General features: G+C 40.6%; 1 protein-coding gene across 1 annotated transcript; it reads right to left on the bottom strand.

Moving 5' to 3' along the window:
• Window positions 1-698: 698 nt before the first annotated feature.
• On the bottom strand, window positions 699-15,404 carry srsf5b (serine and arginine rich splicing factor 5b). The gene is made up of 8 exons (XM_084315021.1): window positions 15,250-15,404; window positions 14,790-14,932; window positions 14,439-14,509; window positions 12,680-12,853; window positions 12,399-12,471; window positions 10,806-10,879; window positions 4,275-4,382; window positions 699-2,580 (listed from the first exon to the last, which is right to left on the bottom strand). Exons 2-8 carry the CDS (start codon window positions 14,913-14,915, stop codon window positions 2,253-2,255), a joined length of 954 nt encoding a protein of 317 aa, XP_084171147.1. The 5' UTR covers window positions 14,916-14,932; window positions 15,250-15,404; the 3' UTR covers window positions 699-2,252.
• Window positions 15,405-18,450: the final 3,046 nt, after the last annotated feature.

Raw genomic sequence — 18,450 nt, 5'->3', positions numbered from 1 at the left:
AAAGTGTGTCGTAATATGAAAAAGGTTGAAAAGCAATGCTATTCAAGAGATGGTGTTCTGCGAGTCGTTTCATCATTCTCCCACTGACTTGTGGCAAGGATCAGGACTGTCAATTAAACAAGATATAAAATGTTGTCAAGATTAAATTAAGTCTACACTAAGAAAAGAAAAAGTATTTCATGTTTCTGGACGGTGTTGTGGTTGATTCGGTTGTGTATTCCTAGTTAAAAAGGGACACCAAAAATAATGCTGATTTTGCCATCTCACAGATCCAAAAACATGTTTAATGATCTGTGTGTCATCGTGAGTTGATTACAGCTCACTGAAGTGATCATTTGATTAAATAAAGATTGAATAAGGCAGCAGTCCCTACGACAAAGTATTGCTATTTTCTAATCCACTTCATTTCATGGTGATGTTATTAACACAAGGATTCAATGTCCCTGATGACAACTGGTAGCCATATTCAAACCAATTTACTCTTAACTGTCAAACTAAATTATTGTGTGCAAAACTGATAGAGCAAAGTAAATCTGTTTGGCGAAGTGCCCCTTTAATATTGTAAAATAGGAAACCTTTACTGCTGCAACTATGCTACATGTTGTACTGAAATGGTTTATCAATAGGACTTTATTTATTTTCTATACCATATACAAAAGTACCCTCATATCCACCACAAACAATAAAATCATACAAAAAAGGAATACAAAACATTTTATTTTCCAAACTCTCAAAGTCTGAGGTTATATTCATACTCATTTTGATACAACAGTACCACTGCGCACAGTTCTTAGAATTCACAATTATACACTGTAAAAAGAACATGTGTACACTGCTTTACACCCTACCCCCGCAAATAAAAACAATTCACTACAAAGCATAAAAAACAAAAAACAAAAAAACAGCATGTACAACATTTCAAAGTCTCAGAATTGAAGAGGGTAATTTCATCCCCTCATTGCCCCAAAGATACCAAGGCTTAACAATCACATCATTAACACAACCTCAAAACTGTTAACTTAAAATATTAAACTTAGAATCGCTTCGACCACCAAAAAGAGCTCCTGTATGTTTGTGTTTGTTTTCTTTAACCAAAAAAAAAAAAAGTACGATAACCGTGCACAGTCAGACTCGATAGTTCACCCTACTGAAGCTGCCAACCCAGTCTGATGGAAATTCACATATGACCTTGGAGCACAAAACGTGTCAAACATTTAAAAAGTGTCAAACTCAAGGCCCGCAGGCCAAATACGACCTACCTGGCATTTTCAGCTGAGCCCCTAGGCTGAATTCGCTTATGAATTCATTTTGGCCTGCTGCCTCCCCTGGCCTGCGATACACACCTCCATCTCACTGCGCAGCAATTCAAATCTCAACTTATCAAGCAAACGCACAGAGTTAACTGCATCATGCATTAGCCTAACCCAGCATGGGTGGAGGAGCCAGTATTTAGCCTTCAGTTGTCACTTATGTTTTTATTTGTACCAGTTTATCTTACAAGCTCCTGTGTGAATAATGAATTGAAACCTAACATGTTATTTAAATCTGTAAACAATTTAATTTATAGTAAGCCAATATCAATAAATGACGCCTCCTTACCCACCTTTTAATGAAACCAATAGCTTCCGTTGTATTCACTGAGGCACCAAATTGAATAAACCAAATGACTAAATCAAGCTTGTAACCTCCTTTAGGCACTAGTCTGCGTCTGGCCTGCAAACTTGTCTGTATTTTTCAATTGAGTTAGACACCACTGACTCAGAATGTTCTAAAATGTTTCCACCCTCAACTCACCCTGAACATATGGGACAAAAGACTAGCAGGAAAAATCAAGAAAAGGTTTCAAAAAGGGAGAATCGGGACATTATTTTGATCATCTATACGCAGTCCGGTGCTATGGAGGAATGTGGCTCCTCGTCTGGCGCTTTTTCTTAAGTAGAGCAGTGAATGTTTCATGTGTTAAACTGTGAAAGGTGTGCGCACGCTTCTATGTTACTGGATGGGTGTCTTCACATGCCTGAGTGAATTCATAATATTCCAAATCATCATAATCATCATTCTGCCATTTTGGTTGTCAAACAACTGGCGTCTAAGCAACCACAGGTGTTAGCAGTCAAACAAGAACCACTGCCAATGATCAAGATGTGACAATTTGCAATATTGGCAGAAAATGTGATGTCATGAGAATACCATAATCAGTGTGTGTGTGTATGTGTGTATGTGTGTGTCTCCGTTCATGGCATGGCGGGCTCTCAATGGCGGCTGTCTGTGGATGGAGAGCGGGAGCGGGGGGAGCGAGAGCGAGAACGGGAGGCAGCTGTTCGCTGAGCGGGTGGAGGGGAGGGCGGTGTGTCAGACTTGCCGGTCTTGGAAGTGCGTTTGGCGGGATCCTTGGCTCTCTGGGCCGGAGGAGAGGACCGGGAGGTAGGGGAGCCACTGGGGGAGCGAGAGCGGGACCGGGAGCGATTGTAGGCCTTTGGGCTGCGGGAGCGGGAATGCCTGGGGGAGCGGGACGGGGAGCGGCCACGAGAACGGGAGCGTGACCTAGAGGAGCTTTCAGAACGGGAGCGACTCCTTGATCTGAGACAGAAAAGAGAAATATCCAAAGGGTTAGCTTATATCAATACAAACAAAACACTAAAATTACCAAGTTTTAAAGCATTACATTTCTTTTTTTGTAATTTGCCCTTGGCGTAAACACATCACGGTGTCAAAATAAAAAGAATACAAATATACACAGTATTGAATTCTGCCACCCGGACACATGCAATTTGAAATATTATTATTATAGAATATCAGGCCTATAAATGACATTATAGCCAAGTCGCACATGTATGGATCGGGCCAAATCTCGTCTTGCCAATGGCAGAGTTCAATCTGGATTTAGTATCACCAGGCGTGCAGCAACAACAGTGAATGAAATCTACTGTAAGTACAGTTACTTTTTTATTATGTAGATTCCTCCGCCATTCATCAGATTGCAATGCCGTTTTTTGCTAGACGTTCACAGAATAGTGAAGCTAACAGCATTCTAATTTATGCCAATAACGTTCAGTTTTGTGGTAGATAATCCCGATAAATAAAAGTTAATCCACAAGTTATTTGATTGACAGGAGCTGGGTAGTGTAGTTTTTCAAAATTCCAACGCCATTCAAAAGCCCTGGGTCTCCTCTCCTCATATGACTACAAACAAAATGGCGGGGCGCATTTCCTTCTGTCGATTTTCGCTAGTTTCTGAATACATTTCCAAAACTCATATTTCACTAATAACACTTTAACACATTGAGTGCCACGTCCCTTCCGGGAAGTGACCCCTTCCTTGCCGTCCATTAACCCCATGTAAACGTAGTTGTAGTTTGTAGAGCTAAACCTATATTTTATAGTATAGCTATGGGTCTAATAATAATAATAATATGCGTTGAGTCTCAGTGACTTGCTTCTGGTCAACGTGCAAAAAACATTTTTTCATCCGTACATTTCTGTTTTATACCGTGTATGAATATAGTTTGGGTGCTTCTGAGTCATTCCAGGGAAAAGACGCGAAAACTGCGTTGTCATTTTTCGCCTGATTATCTGATCTTCCTGAAATCAACGCTAGATCATAATTATTATCCTTCCTCGTGCACGCATGCAATGTTGTTTAGACCGTCGCGCCGCGCGTAAACAAACATATTGCTGAAAATATACACTATGACTGCTGTTATGACAGGGTTAGGGTCTTTACTATTGGCTACATAAAAAAATGTCATTAATTCATACAGAGATGGATTTATGGCGTAATGTCATTTTTTGTCCGCCGACAGACCGCTCGGGCTAAAGAGGTTAAGATGCATTCTTAAAAATAGATTTCCCCTAACAATTACTCAAGCACTACTCTAGTAATTCATGAGTACTTTATCTGGGAAAGAATTACTCTCGTCCATCCCTACTGCAGTTAAGAGCGCGGCATGGTAAAAACATGGCTCATTTACAGTTAAAGCTAGACAAAGTTCAGAACAAGCCTGTCACGGAGTAATAGACATGCTAGAATGCACAAGTTGAGTGGTATTTACAGCCAAAGAAACTCCTCAGAGACCTATATTAACTTGTCCAAAATTAGTACATGTGACCTTTAAGAAGAGCCTTGCGTTTCTTTCCTTTAATTTTTTTTTTTTTTTTTTTTTTTTAAGTATCCGAGGGCTTGTTTCTTTGCAGAATCTTCCAAGTGGGGAGGACTTTATTTTCTAGAATACAAATCACTTGGAACTCAGTGGATCAAGAGGCAGACAGCTCACCGTTTCTTGGCCGCCTCGATGAGCTTGATTTTCCTGCCATTGATTTCCTTTCCAGACAGTTTCTCAAGGGCATTTTTCAGATCACTGTAAGAGGCAAACTCAACCACCCTGCAGAGAGAGACAACAATGAGAGCTTTTCACAATCACATTTCATCATATGAGCGTCTCGCCTTACATTCTCCCATTGATTTTGTATTTGTCTCGAACATTAGAAACATAAAACAAGTTTAAAAAAACTAAAAAAAGGTAAATAGTCAAAGACTATTTCCATACAGATCAATAAGTGTTCGAGAAGAGACAGGGGGAAGTAAAAAAAAAATTCAAATAAAATTAAAAATTAAAACGTATCAAGGTCCCTTCCTTATACTATTTTACATTATAATAAGCTATAAGCTAAAATTATAAACTCTAGCCATGAGCATTTTTTTTACGTTGCTTGGTAAAAAAATGTATTGCCGGAAACATAATTTGTGCAGTTTTGAATTTGATTCAGGATATATCTAGTCTTGCCCAGTATACCAATACTTCTCACTAACTTTGAACACAAATATTGTATATATGGGGTTTCCAGCAGAGTTTGTAGTCTATTAAACCCCCTAGAAACCCGTTTGTACATAGTCTCTCAATTCTTACATTATCAATTTCCAGTTGAGGATCAGTGTTTATTTTACAATTTCCAAATATCATGAAGTTGTTTTCCCCCCAAATTGAGTGATATGTGTCGACCAACCTTTTAATTTGTCCATTTCTTTCTTTGCCACTTCTAAAAGCTGCTGTAGGTCACCCCCCAGATACTTCACATATATCATGCATGTATAAAATGAACAATTTGAGTCCCAATACTGACCCCTATGGAACACGACAGGTAATGTTTAAGCATTGTGACTTATGCTGACCCATCAGAACAAATGGCTGCCTGGTACTAAGGCATAAAAGAAAATATTGTTTGTTTCCTGTTGGTTGTCAGTTAAGGTAGGGAATTTTTTTTTCTTTCCCACGGCGACTATGGATACTAGGGAATTTCTTTATTTAATAAAAATGTTCACAACAACATGGATGCATGTACTCTGCCAGCATGTTTAAGATTTTTATGAAACTTTATTGAAAAATAAATAAATTGGGTCGCACCTAAATCAGCAGGGTCGGTCGGCAACCGTATTTTTTTTAGGCCCAATATAGCTTTTCAGCCACTCGAGAGCAACCCCTCTGACAACAAACCTGTCCATCCTTTTCAGTAAAATCTCATGATCTATTGTATCAAAAGCAAATTTTTTTTTTAGGTCAATGAATATTCCTAATACATATTTTGTTCTCTTTATACCGTCCCGTTATTTCCTCTACAAGCTCCATTAATGCCATGGAGGTAGATCTAGCTGTTCTAAAACCACACTGGCTGTCCATTAGGAGATTATGTTTTTCAATGAAAATGTCTAATCTTGCAACATATAGTTTCAATACGGAGTATCTTTGAGAACTGTGACAGCAGGGATACCGGTCTATAATTGGTAAATAAATACTCATCTCCAGCTTTAAATAATGGTATAACCTTTGCCATTTTCATTTTTTGAATGACAACTTGAATATGATATAGTGGCTCCACAATTCCTTGAATAATATTTTTTACCAGAGACATCAATGTCATCCCCATCTGTGGAGGTTTTATTCATGCGTTTGTTTACCATATCAATAATGTCCTCTTTCTCTACAGATCCCAAAGATATTGAAGCACTAAGCAGAGTTTCTTTCTCCACAATCTTCCACCGCAAAACTCTTCCCAGTATTGACCATTTCATTGGCTAATTTTGGTCCCACATCAACAAAAAAGTTGTTAAACCCATCCACTACCTATTTTCTTTTTTTATATTTTTAATATTAAGTATTTTTTTTCTGTCCTGTTCTGTAAAAAAAAAAATCAGGGTAAGTTAGGTTAGTTTGTTTATTTCTAATAGTATTTAATATGTCCCATATTCCTTTAACATTATTTTGATCTAATAATTTGGCATAATAATCCTTCTTGCATTTCCTCATAATACTAGTTTGTTTTTGTATTATTATTATATATTTTTTAACTCAGCTTCTTTTGTCTTGTCTTTTTTATTTTTTTTTTTAAATCTTTTCCCCCCTCCTTTTTTCCGATTTTTTCTCCCATCCCACTGTTAGTTGTTATGCCAATTCCCAACCCCCTTCCTGGTTGTTGCACACTTTCCCCTACTGTTGGTCCGAGAGGCCGGAGACTGTCACATGCTTTCCTCCGACGCATGTGCAGCCAGCCGGCAGCCAGCCTGGCCGTGCAGATTCTCACTGGGAGAGTGTAACGTGTGGGAGGCCGCACTACCTCTCACCAGATCCTACCTTCGCTGAGCAGGCGCCCCGACCGAACTGTAGGGGTCGCCGTCCACAACGCCCAGGACCCACCCACGGCTCCCCTCCCCCTAACTCAGCCAAACGAGTTAGTATAGCGATCAGCCCGAGCCAAGGCAATGCCGACTCTCCGGGAGGCGTGTTGCTTTCTAACAGCGGAGGAGTGCAAGAATGCAAGAATGTGACAATTTGACCATGTGACCGCTGCAAAGCGGGAGAGCGGCAGTGCGGAAATAGGCTGTCTATTGCCATTCTCTAAGACAAACGCTAACCTTAACCAGCTCCTTAACAGCGCCTAAACTTAACCGTTCTAACCTTAACCAACTCCGAAACAATGCCTAACCTTAACCATGCCTAACCTTAACCGGCGAAAGAATACACGTTAAAAAAAAAAATTTGATGGGATTCGAACTCGTCAACAACGGACCGCAGGACCGCTGTGCTGCCAGGTGAGCTGAGCTTCGAATGAAAATCATGGCGGATTAGGGCGGTTACATAATGCCGCAAGCTCTGCCACTCTGCTCTGCGGTTGCCGCGCCTGCCGCAGGGCGTGTCGCAGCCAATCAGGGAAAACGCGGAAGCAACGGCAGCACTGCTCCGCTGTTATTAAGCAATAGGCCTCCGGGAGTCGAGACCACAGCCTCTTGCATTGGTGACGAGCACAATATCCGCTACACCACCTGCCCGCAATGTTTTGTCTTTAATAAATGTCCTATATAAAGTATAATTTTTTTGCATGCATTTTGTATACCTTTTGACATCCAGATTTTCTGCAAACTTGTCATTACAAGACTTTAAATTTGTCTAGAAATATCCCATAAGCTTCGTTAACATCCGATTCATCACATATACTCTTCCAGTTGCATTGCAATAACTAATTTCTGAAAGCAGATATTGTTTAGTCAGTTCACTTCTTATTCTCTGTTTCCTTCGACTCCCTCCTCTTCCTATAATTACTCAAACTGTAAAAACAGGCAAGTTATCGCTAATATCTTCAATTAATATTCCGCTTGTCGTATTACGTTCCATATTGTTTGTAAAAAAAATGTATCGATTAGGGTAGCACACTCATGTTATTCAACTAGGTCTTATAATCAGTCAAAACTATATATCCACACGAGTAGAACAGAGATATTTAAAAGCCAAATAGTGTTGACAGATGCAACAATATGGGGCCGTGTCCTGGTGGCTCACTAAGAGTCTAAAGGCCTCTACATGCTACAGCAACTTCAAAGCAACTGCAACACAACATGGGCGCGATTTCAACGCGGTTGTTTTAGAGCAGTGGTTCTCAACTGGTCTAGCCTCGGGACCCAACATTTTCCTTAGTCATTAAGTCGCGACCCAAAATTTTGAACCACTGATTTATGTAAAAAAAAAATCAAATTTGCAGTAATACGCAATCTTTCAAAACATGAAGTAAACAAAAAAGTGCAACAAAAGTGCAACTATTGCTAAAAACACAATGAAATAAATAATAAATAATATATGCTTATTAGCAGATTTCTTAGCTTAACATAACAGACCTAAATTTGGGGGAACTAATGGGATAACTGGGGTTGCAACAAAAGTGCGACCAGGGCTAAAAACCCAATGAAATCAAATAATAATAATAAATAATAATTATGCTTCTTAGCAGACTTCTTAGCTGCTAAAGGGGGCGTCTTTAGACGTCTTTGCTGGCGATGCTAAAGTTGCCGGGGGACGCTTTACGTCGTCTTTATATCAATATTTCAAAAATCTGCGATCTGATCCATAATGTCCCTCCGCTGGCCTGAGACACAAGTGTGATCTCCTCTCAATCCTCTAGCGGTTCAAGACCGCCATCTGGTGGCCGATCGGCAGATCGAAACCGGATGTCAACCTTTAACCCGGTAGGACTCACTCCATATGGGGTCCGGGCACTCGCTAATGTTAGAGAGACTCCGTCTTCACACAGTGAACATCGATCGCTGCAAATAACTCGAAAAAACAACATGATTTGGACGTATATATTATAATACAACCTGGAAATGGACCGACTATTTCAACATCCCATAATGGAAAACTGTCTACCCCACGCTGATCGCCCAACGGCCCGCGGAGACTGGGGTGAGTTTTAGCGTGTAATATTACCGTGTTCGACACTAACTGCTATGATGAACATTTGACCCACATTAGATGATTGGTATAACGCTGCCCACGGAATTATAAACGCCCCCTCGCCCATCCGGTCAACATCAGATGACGTGTAGTAACTTCTAGAAGTACGTCTAGTTGGAATTTTTTATATCGCCCCGATTGCCATCAAACTGTATTTCATCATCAATATAATGCATTTGGGGCTATATATCACGTTCTGGAGAAAGCTGCAGAAAGAGATGAAAACATACTTATACATTAGACCATACTTTACTATGAATATGTGAATGAAAAAGTTTAACGTTGCTACACAATGAACAATACATATAGGACTTTGAATGGGCCCTAATAATGGCAATGTAGCAATAGAATTTAAAAAGTTATAGCCCTGCAAAGAAGGGGACTTTCTCCATAGACAAATAGCGCTGGCAATCTATGGTATATCATTAATTTAACCTTAGGCAACCAAAGTGTTAACATAACAGACCTACAGTAAGTTTGGGGGAACTAATGGGATAACTGGGGTTGCAACAAAAGTGCAACTAAAGGCTAAAAACAGTGAAATAAAATAATAATAATAATAATAATAATAATAATAAATAATATATCCTTCTTAGCTTAACATCCCAGGGAACTAATGGGATAACTGGGGAAGTTGTTTGCTCCTGACAAGAGTCTCAAAGTCTGGGGTGATGGACAAAGCAACTCTGAGGTCATGCTCAATGTCCAATCTGTTCCTCCGCTTTGTCTTCAGCTGGACCAGAGCTGAGAAGCCACTTTCACAAAGATAGGTAGTGCAAAAGAAAAATTAAAAAAAAGAAAAAAAAGCTAATTTTTTTTTTTTTTTTTACACACACATCCGCGACCCACTCAAAATGTTCCATAGCATACGCCTTCAGTTGATCATGACAAATCCTCTCTTACCTTGACGATTAAAAAGCCTCCATAATTTAGTAAATAAAGCTGTAGCCAGCCAGCTAGCATTGATGCTATACAAAATGCTATCCACATTAGCTACATAGCTAACCAACTAAATACAATGGTATCCTGAGGTAACGTTAAATACACGTTTGCTAGTCGAAATGACTGGACACACACAGGGACAAGTTAAACATCAATCAATTAATTTATTCCAACAGGTAGTTTGAGCTGCATGAGCCGAGGTCTTTCTCGCCTCTCCATTGGAAACTAATGATGTTACGGTAACGTTAGCTCGAAAAGCACAGAAACGGGCGACAGAAGTTAAGCTGCTAGCAACAGACACTATAACACTTCCGGTCGGGGGATTTCAAAATAAAAGAGCGACGTCTAAAAGCACCGGAAATACGTTTATTTTGTACATTATCTAACGTTAACACGAACCTAAACTAACTTTAGTTAAACTAACTTTGCGCGTCGATGTTGCAGAAGCATAAAGGCAGAGTGTCTACAACACCGTTGCTTTGTCGATGTTGTGGTGCAGTTGCTTTGAAGTTGCTGTAGCATGTAGAGGCCTTTAGACGTATACCATATCATCAAAAACATCCTAGGTTGGAATCGGGGCCTGAAACCTCTCGCTCGTCTCCCCTCTGCCCCCGATTTCCTGCCAGGGCATTAACGTAAAGCAGACATGCCCTAAAAAAACATCTCAAATAACTAGGGATGTCCGATATTATCGGCCTACCAATATTATCGGCCGATATCGGCATTAAAATGTGATATCGGGAAATATCTGTATCGGTTTCCAATTTATTTTATTTTATTTTCTTTACATTTCTATAACCTTTATTTACCCAGGCAAGCAAGTAAGAACAAATTCTGATTTTATTTATTGTCAAAAGTATGCATAATGTTATGTTAATTCCAAGACATATGTAATGTTAATTACCTGAAATTATTCAGTTTTTTGGGGGGAGAAACCCTGCATATATCGGTATCGGTTGATATCGGTATCAGAAATTAAGAGTTGGACAATATCGGTATAGGTAAAAAAGCCAATATCGAGCATCCCTACAAATAACATAATACAAAGAAGAGCTACGGCACAGTGTCTGCATCTCTAGGTCTTACCCTTCGTTGAGCTTGGGTCGATGGGCATCCGCAAATGTCACCTCTCCAGCTTGTCTCATGAAATCTTTCAGGTCCTGCGCATTGTGAGCAAAACGTAAGTTAGGGCAGCGCTCAGAGCACACGCACAAACAATATTGAGCCATTAATAACATGAAACATAATATACTGTATTTACAAAAAAGATAGTTAAGATTTACTGGGAGCACTAAAGAGACTACTGCAGATAAGGAAGAAGAGGGGTCCGAGAATCTCCCAAGAGCCTGTTTAATTAAAAAGTCCCTTCAACACAAGGAGGTTGAATGGAAGTTTTTATGACTTCAATTAAAATTAGTGTGCCAATTTACCTACACAATGTAACCCTGAATCACGTGTGTGTGTGTGTGTCTTTGCTCATGAGTGTGTACCAATTTGGATACACAATATATATATACAACACCAAGTCAAAGACGAGCCGTGTCAATCAGTTAAATGCAGAAATAAGCTAAATATTTTGGGACTTTGGGGTAAATTTGTAGATTAATGGACCCACCTTTTCTTATTACAACTACAGAGTAGAATAGGTTCTGCATGTGGTACAGAGGAGCCGTGCGGGCAGCATATGACACTATAGAGCCCCGTTATCTCTGGCTAGGAGGGCACAGGGCTCTGTGCCTGGACCGCCCAAGTCTTGGCGACCCCCTTTTTCAGTAAAGAGAGTGAACAGGGTGGAAGAGTGTAAACTACTACCTGAGAGCGTACCCTTTGGGGTGGGCAGCGAACTCTCCCAGCCCACCATAACATCTGGATAACAGCAGATTATATCCTCGGCCACCTTGGAGGAACTCACTCTCTCTCTCTCTCGCGATGTGCGGGACACCACAGGGGGGAAGGGGGCGAGATATCGATCGATCGAAGCCTCTCAAATTAACGAACCATCATCGATCAATACGCCACCACCGACTCTTTTCCTCTCCTCTCTCTCTGCCACTCTGTTTGCGTTTGTTCCCTCTCTCTCGGCCACGACCTGCACACACCTGGCACCCCCCCCCCACCACAGCACTGGGAGGGGGGCAGCGCGTGCAAACGAACGAAGGGACCACCAGCGCTTCTAGAGAAGAGCGAGTGCTCACATGACCAGCAGACGTCAACTAGGAGAGGTACACACTCTGGCTGGCACCACAGGCTCAAACCAAAGAGAAGGACCCAGAAGGGGTTAACTCCACCAAAAGCGAGCTCTTCCATACGACACAACAGTCAGGGCTGGCAAATAAAGGGGTGAAGAATTGGTTAAAATTAAAAAACAGGAACAAAATTAATTTTGTTGATGTTATTGCTCTCTCTCAAGTCATTAACCGCATTACTTTAAAATGCAGAGCCAATAGAGCACTGAAAGTTACAGTTTTGAAATAACAAATTGGGCCTGAACACAAGTTTATTTTTTATACTTATTAGCTCTTAACCCATTGTTACAATTAAAAGTCCAACAAATATAGAATTATTATAGTTGTGCGTTAAATGGCAAGTCTATTGGACTGAGCAGACAGCTGAAGAAGAATGTAACTCTAGAACTGGTGTTTTGAGAGGCTGGTTGTATGTTACAGGAATGATGCTCACCTGCCAGCTGACGCGAGAGGAGAGGTTCTCCACAATCAGACGGTTCTCCGTGCGCATGGGGGGAGGATTGCGACTGGAGCACAAGATAATGAAATGAGACATGAAATTAGAAGATAAGAGAACACAGACAGCTGGGTGATATAACTTAGTTTATCATCCCTTATCCCGAGGAGAAATTCTAACTCATTCGCTTTTTACAGTTACTGTTTACAGTTTGGGGATTTGTGCGATAATGTGTACAAAATAAAATCAACACTTTATATTTAATACTCTGCAATTACCTCCGCCCATCCTGGGAACCACGGCCATATCGGTCAGGGAAACGGCCTCCTCCACCGCCGCCGCCTCCACCACCACCACCACCTCCTCCACCACCACCACCACCTCTGCCGCCGCCGCCACCACCACCGCCGCGCCCACCACGCAGACGGACACGGGCGTGCTCAATGGTCACCCTGGAGGTTAGAGGAACAGGAAACTGATGCACGGTACAGTTGTACTGCATACACGACATATCGGCAGACCTCGGATATTAGGGATGAGCACGAGTACTCGCATGAATTACTTTAGTGCTCAAGTAATTGTTTAGGGAAATAATTTTTTTAGAACGCATCTCAACTCTTTCACGGCCACGCTTACTTACCGCTCATCTCTACCGCTAGATGGCCAGCTTAAAATAGTCGTTTCCGCTAATTCCAAGTGATCACATCGCCATCACGATTACCAGTGTATATGTCTATACACGTTTCGATGGTAAAATACACTTAGGCAAGGGAATTTCGAGGCGATCAATGTGAATCTCCGTTCAAGCAGGAGCCCCTACCAAAGAAAGAAAAAAAGGTAACCGTGTATCCACACCAATGCAATTCCAGTTCAGATATTCGATCGGCATTGCAATTCCAATTTATACAAATGACCCAGGGACGGCTAGAATGACCCGGATGATGATTTAGAACGGGGATCAGAGGGAAAAGATCAAAGGATCTAAAAACGTAATATTACATGTTTGGCGCCCAACGGTTGGCGAGCAAACACGTAATATTACGTGATTGGCCGTGAATGAGTTAAAAGTGCATGGCAACAGCAATAATCATATAGTGCCAAGTCGCACAGAGACATTACCGATTTTATTAGTCTTGCTTCAAGGACATAACAATGCACAGCAATATACTAGAGCCATATGAAATTCGCGTTCACGGAATCGCGGAATTGACCAATAGAAATTTAATCAACTGTAAACGTGGAGTATTGCAGAATTTGCCCTAATCTGGACTGAAATTCCGTGTTCGGGAGAACGTTTGGGGCAAAGCAAACACGACTGGGGACGCTACAGCGTATTACACACAACACGCAGCAATGTCCAAGCTGCTTTGGTGTTAACGTCGGAAGAAATTTCACACTAAGCCCTAAATTCAGAGCAGCGCAGTATCCTAATGACTTATATGGCTGGCGATAAGGTTTTTACAAATTCTGTTTGCATGTGTCCGGATGGCAGAATTCAGTACTGTATCTACAAAACCTTCCGTTTAATCATTTTGCTTAGATTTTACATGTGATCTCAATAAGGTCCTGAATGAGCTCAGTGGCAGTTTTTCTATGTCTGGTAATTTTTTGCATAGTGTTATTCACTGTCAAAGATGCAAAGAAAAATCATAATTTATATTCTCCTTTGTTTCATCACAATTTACTCAAGCCTAGTAACAGACACAATATTTCTGACACTGGGAATAAATTCCCTGAGATCCATTAGGTGTCCCTAAATAAGAATTAGCAAGAACATGCTAATGGACCTTGTAGATGTGGAGCAATCTTCCATTTACTTAGGATTTTTAACTTATTTCCTGCGGATTTTCAGAAAATAGGGCTAGGGCCAGGTAGACCTACTGATCCAGTGTATGATCCGAGCACACCACTGAAGGAAGGGTGTGCTGCATTTACAACACAAGGTTAAATAAAAAAATGCGGCATCTGGCACAATAGTAGTTTTGATCTTGATCTTGTTTTCATGATGTTCTGAACTTAGACGTGAGTGAAGCCCACCTCTCATTGCAGAGTTCTTTGCCATCTAGTTCGTACACTGCATCTTCTGCATCCCTTGGATCGTCAAACTCCTGTGGATGAAAAATAGACTATGAATCACTATGAATTGAAAATGGGGGACCCTGATGTAAACAAGACAAACGTCTTTCTCTGGTCTGCATCCCCTTAACAATTGTGTGTATTGAGCCGTACTGTATTGTACCCATTCTGCAATCTGTTAAATAAAGTTTTTCATTCAGACCTAGTTTACCATTCATGGACAAATATAGTTTAAAATTCATGGACAAAATTCTAATTTTCCATCATATAAATTCTTACTATTAATTCTTATTATTATTTTTTTTTACTTACCACAAACCCAAAGCCCCTCTTCAGGTCGATGTCTCGGATGCGGCCATAGCCTTTGAAGAATCTCTCCACGTCCTTCTCCCTGGCCGAGGGGTTCAGCCGACCAATGAAAATGCGACACCCACTCATCTCGTCTTGCGATAGATCTGAAAGCATACATCAAATCAAATAAACATCCCCAATGAAAATAATAAATAAATACTCAAGTGTGCTTGTGTGAAACGGTCACGGTGGCGTTTGTTGGCTAGCTAAAAGCAAGCTGGCTATTATTTGATTCCATAGCATTCGCGAGGCCTTGTGCCGAATTATTTAGCAAGCGAGCCTAGTTAGCTAGCCAAGCTAACGCTACGTTAGCTATATAAGGTTAAACGTGGTCAGAGCAGCAACGCATTTCAACGACCGATATTATTTGCAGCGGAGACACTTAACCTTCAATTCTACACATGCTTCGCTGTTAACGTACCTTTCTGTCTTCCCTTTCTGGAGGAGTTACCTTGTTCGTTTTGACTAAAACACACAGCGGACGAGCACACACACAAAATGGAGCCTGCTGCTATCTCGGTTCAAGGCTAATGGATTGGAGGCTGATGTCAATAAACGATGGGATAATAGAGGTACGACACATGCGCAATGATATGTAACGCTCCAATTTATTCCAACTGCGCATGTGTATATAGCCCCATGTCTTACAGGATGTGACGCCAGTGTCCTGTCCTCTCCCTTTGGATCTCCTCAGAAGCTTTCATTTGTCCTCTTACCACTGGGTGTCATGCAGACTCTTTCGTGGCAAAGTGATGGAAGAGAGAGAGAGGGGTGACTTCATGTTAAATCTTGTTTTATTTATGTATATTTTAATTTGTACTGTATTATACGGCCAATTTGCAGTTGGAGTCAACCCTTTTATTTATTATTATCATTATTATGTATTCATTTATTTTAGTTTGATCTATAAAAAAAAACATAAAACGTGCGTTTTGACATGATCATTTTGTTGAAGGACTCAGCCTTTCTCTGTGTGAGTAGACACAGCCTGGCCATAGAAACAGGCCATTAACAGGCATAACTGGCTAGTACCCAGACGGAGGGGCTGTGTTCACTTTGTCATCAGGGAGATGTTGAGACACAATCACTTCTTACTGTACTGTGAGAAATATAAGGATTTGAGAGAGGGTTTCTTTGAAAAAATAAATAATACCTATCCTGAGTTTATCCATCTCCCTGATCCCCAGAAACTGTTCTATTTATGTTGGGAGAAAAGTCACTGTGCAGTATTAGTTGCAAAATATGTTGACTGTCATATACTAAGAAAAACACGCCCTGTAGTGAATTTGTCTGAGTGATTATATCTGTAAATATATTACCAGCTCCCCATTCTATTCTATCTACTGGACTCATTCCTTCCATACATTATAGACACTTTTCTCTGTCCTGTTTGGTGGAAACCGGATTATATCGTAGACAGATCTTCTGATCAAAATAGGTTTAATAGTCAAACATAATAGTAATAAATATACATGTGGGTTAAATGAGCTTTGGCTGAGGAGTGCTCTCCTCTGGCCACCTAGGAGACACACAAAGGCCTTGTCCAGACTAATACGATTATTCGAGACAATTCATCAGAGAGGGGTGGGGGTTGTAACACATGGCCTCTCAGTTAGGTGTGAATCAATCTATTATTTGGGACCAAAAGGGATTCTCCTTAAGGGATTAAGTTGAATTTAATGTAATATCTTTTTTATCAATTTCTTTATTTTAGTTTTTACATGGATAAAACAAAACATGACAACACATACTACAATAATAATAATAATAATAATAATAATAATAATAATAATAATAATAATAATAATAATAATAATAATAATAATAATAATAATAATAATAATAATAATAATAATAATAATAATAATAATAATAATAATAATAATAATAATAATAATAATAATAATAATAAACAGAACACCAGACAATAATAATAATAATGTAATTGTTATTTAATGGATTTGTATTATATTGTATTTGATGTTGACGACAGTGGCTCGGGAGGTATGCAGTCGTCTGGTAATCCGAAGGTTCCCGGATCTATTCCCGCTCCTCCTGGGCAGTGTGTCGAAGTGTCCTTGAGCAAGATACACTTACCCCTAATTTCTCCAGATGAGCAGGTTGCCACCTTGCATGGTTGCCTCCGCCGTCAGTGCATGAATGTGTGAGTGAATGGGTCAAATGTGAGGAACAAATTGTAAAGCGCTATATAAATGCACCATTTACCATTTATATCTTCTGTACTGCTTTGGCAATATAGGTTTCCCATCGGTCATGCCAATAAAGTTAATTTGCTTTTGAATTAGAGCGATAACATTGTGGCTTCCCCCACTCCTGATAAACTATGCTAAGAATTTGTTTAAACTAGTTAAAAGATCAAATAAATATGTGCTCAAATCTTAGAGGGCCTCTTTTTTTCTGTCTGGATCAGAAAAGGCTATAAAACACACATCCTAAGTATAGCCTATCTGGTATTGGTTATTTTAAGTAGACCAAGTTTAACCCTTTCACTGCCACGCTACAGAAGGTCAACCCTTTACTATCACACTACCGACGGGTAACCGTCCGTCGGTAGTGTGATAGTACACATAGTAGCTTACTACAAAAACCTAGGGGTCCGCAAGGACGACTTCAAGCTGGAAATGGTAACAACAGATGAGGTACTCAATAAACTGAGCGCCCTCCAACCTAACAAGGCCACTGGCCATGACAACATCCCCTCCAAATTCCTCAGAGACTCAGCAGCCGCCATCACCCCAGTCATCACACACATAATAAACCTCTCCATAAAACAGGGACACGTCCCCAAGGACTTCAAAATTGCTAGGGTGACCCCTCTGCACAAAAAGGGCAGCAAATTAGACCCAGGCAACTACCGCCCTGTTTCTATTCTCACCTCCATCTCGAAAGTCATGGAAAAAATAGTCTACGAACAGGTCGAAAAGTACCTAGCGGAAAAAAATCTAATCTACGAATTCCAATCTGGCTTCAGAACATCCCACTCCACTGACACATGCCTTCTCTATTTGAATGACCACATCAAACAAGAGGTGGACGCAGGCAAATACTGCGGCATGGTCATGCTGGACCTACAAAAGGCCTTTGACACGGTCAATCACTCCATTCTGATTGACAAGCTAAAAGCAATTGGTTTTGATAGTCTATCAGTGAGCTGGATGCAATCCTACCTTGAGGGGAGGGAACAGATGGTGGAGGTAAACGGTACCCTATCCCCCCCTCTCACAGTGAGCTGTGGTGTTCCACAAGGAAGCATACTAGGACCGCTACTGTTCCTAATTTATGCAAATGACATGTCGTCAGCTTGTGACTGCAACTTGTTCCTGTTTGCGGACGACTCAGCCCGGCTGGTCTCTGACAAGAACAAGTTACAGGTTGAAAAAACCCTCAGCTCGGAACTAGGCAGAATCTGCATATGGCTCGCTGATAACAAACTATCATTACACATGGGCAAAACAGAGTCCATTCTCTTCGGTTCAAATAACAAACTCAGCAAGACCGACGGCTTCTCAGTTACAGTGGGTGACAATATTGTCACAAGGAAAGATGAAATTACCTACCTGGGTTCCATCCTAGAGGCTAATCTCTCCTGTGACAAAATGGC

The sequence above is a fragment of the Notolepis coatsorum genome (genome assembly GCF_963971535.1).
Source record: "Notolepis coatsorum genome assembly, chromosome: 5".
In the NCBI taxonomy this organism is placed as follows: Eukaryota; Metazoa; Chordata; class Actinopteri; order Aulopiformes; family Paralepididae; genus Notolepis; species Notolepis coatsorum.
Note: the sequence above shows the minus strand (reverse complement) of the source record. Positions and strands in the feature narration are given on the sequence as shown.

Coding starts and splice junctions, on each gene's coding strand:
- srsf5b (XM_084315021.1), bottom strand. CDS start 14,915: ATGAGTGGGTGTCGCATTTTCATTGGTCGGCTGAACCCCTCGGCCAGG. Junction 12,472..12,679: donor GGTTCCCAGGATGGGCGGAG/GTAATTGCAGAG, acceptor CTTGTGCTCCAG/TCGCAATCCTCCCCCCATGC. Junction 10,880..12,398: donor CCTCTCGCGTCAGCTGGCAG/GTGAGCATCATT, acceptor CACAATGCGCAG/GACCTGAAAGATTTCATGAG.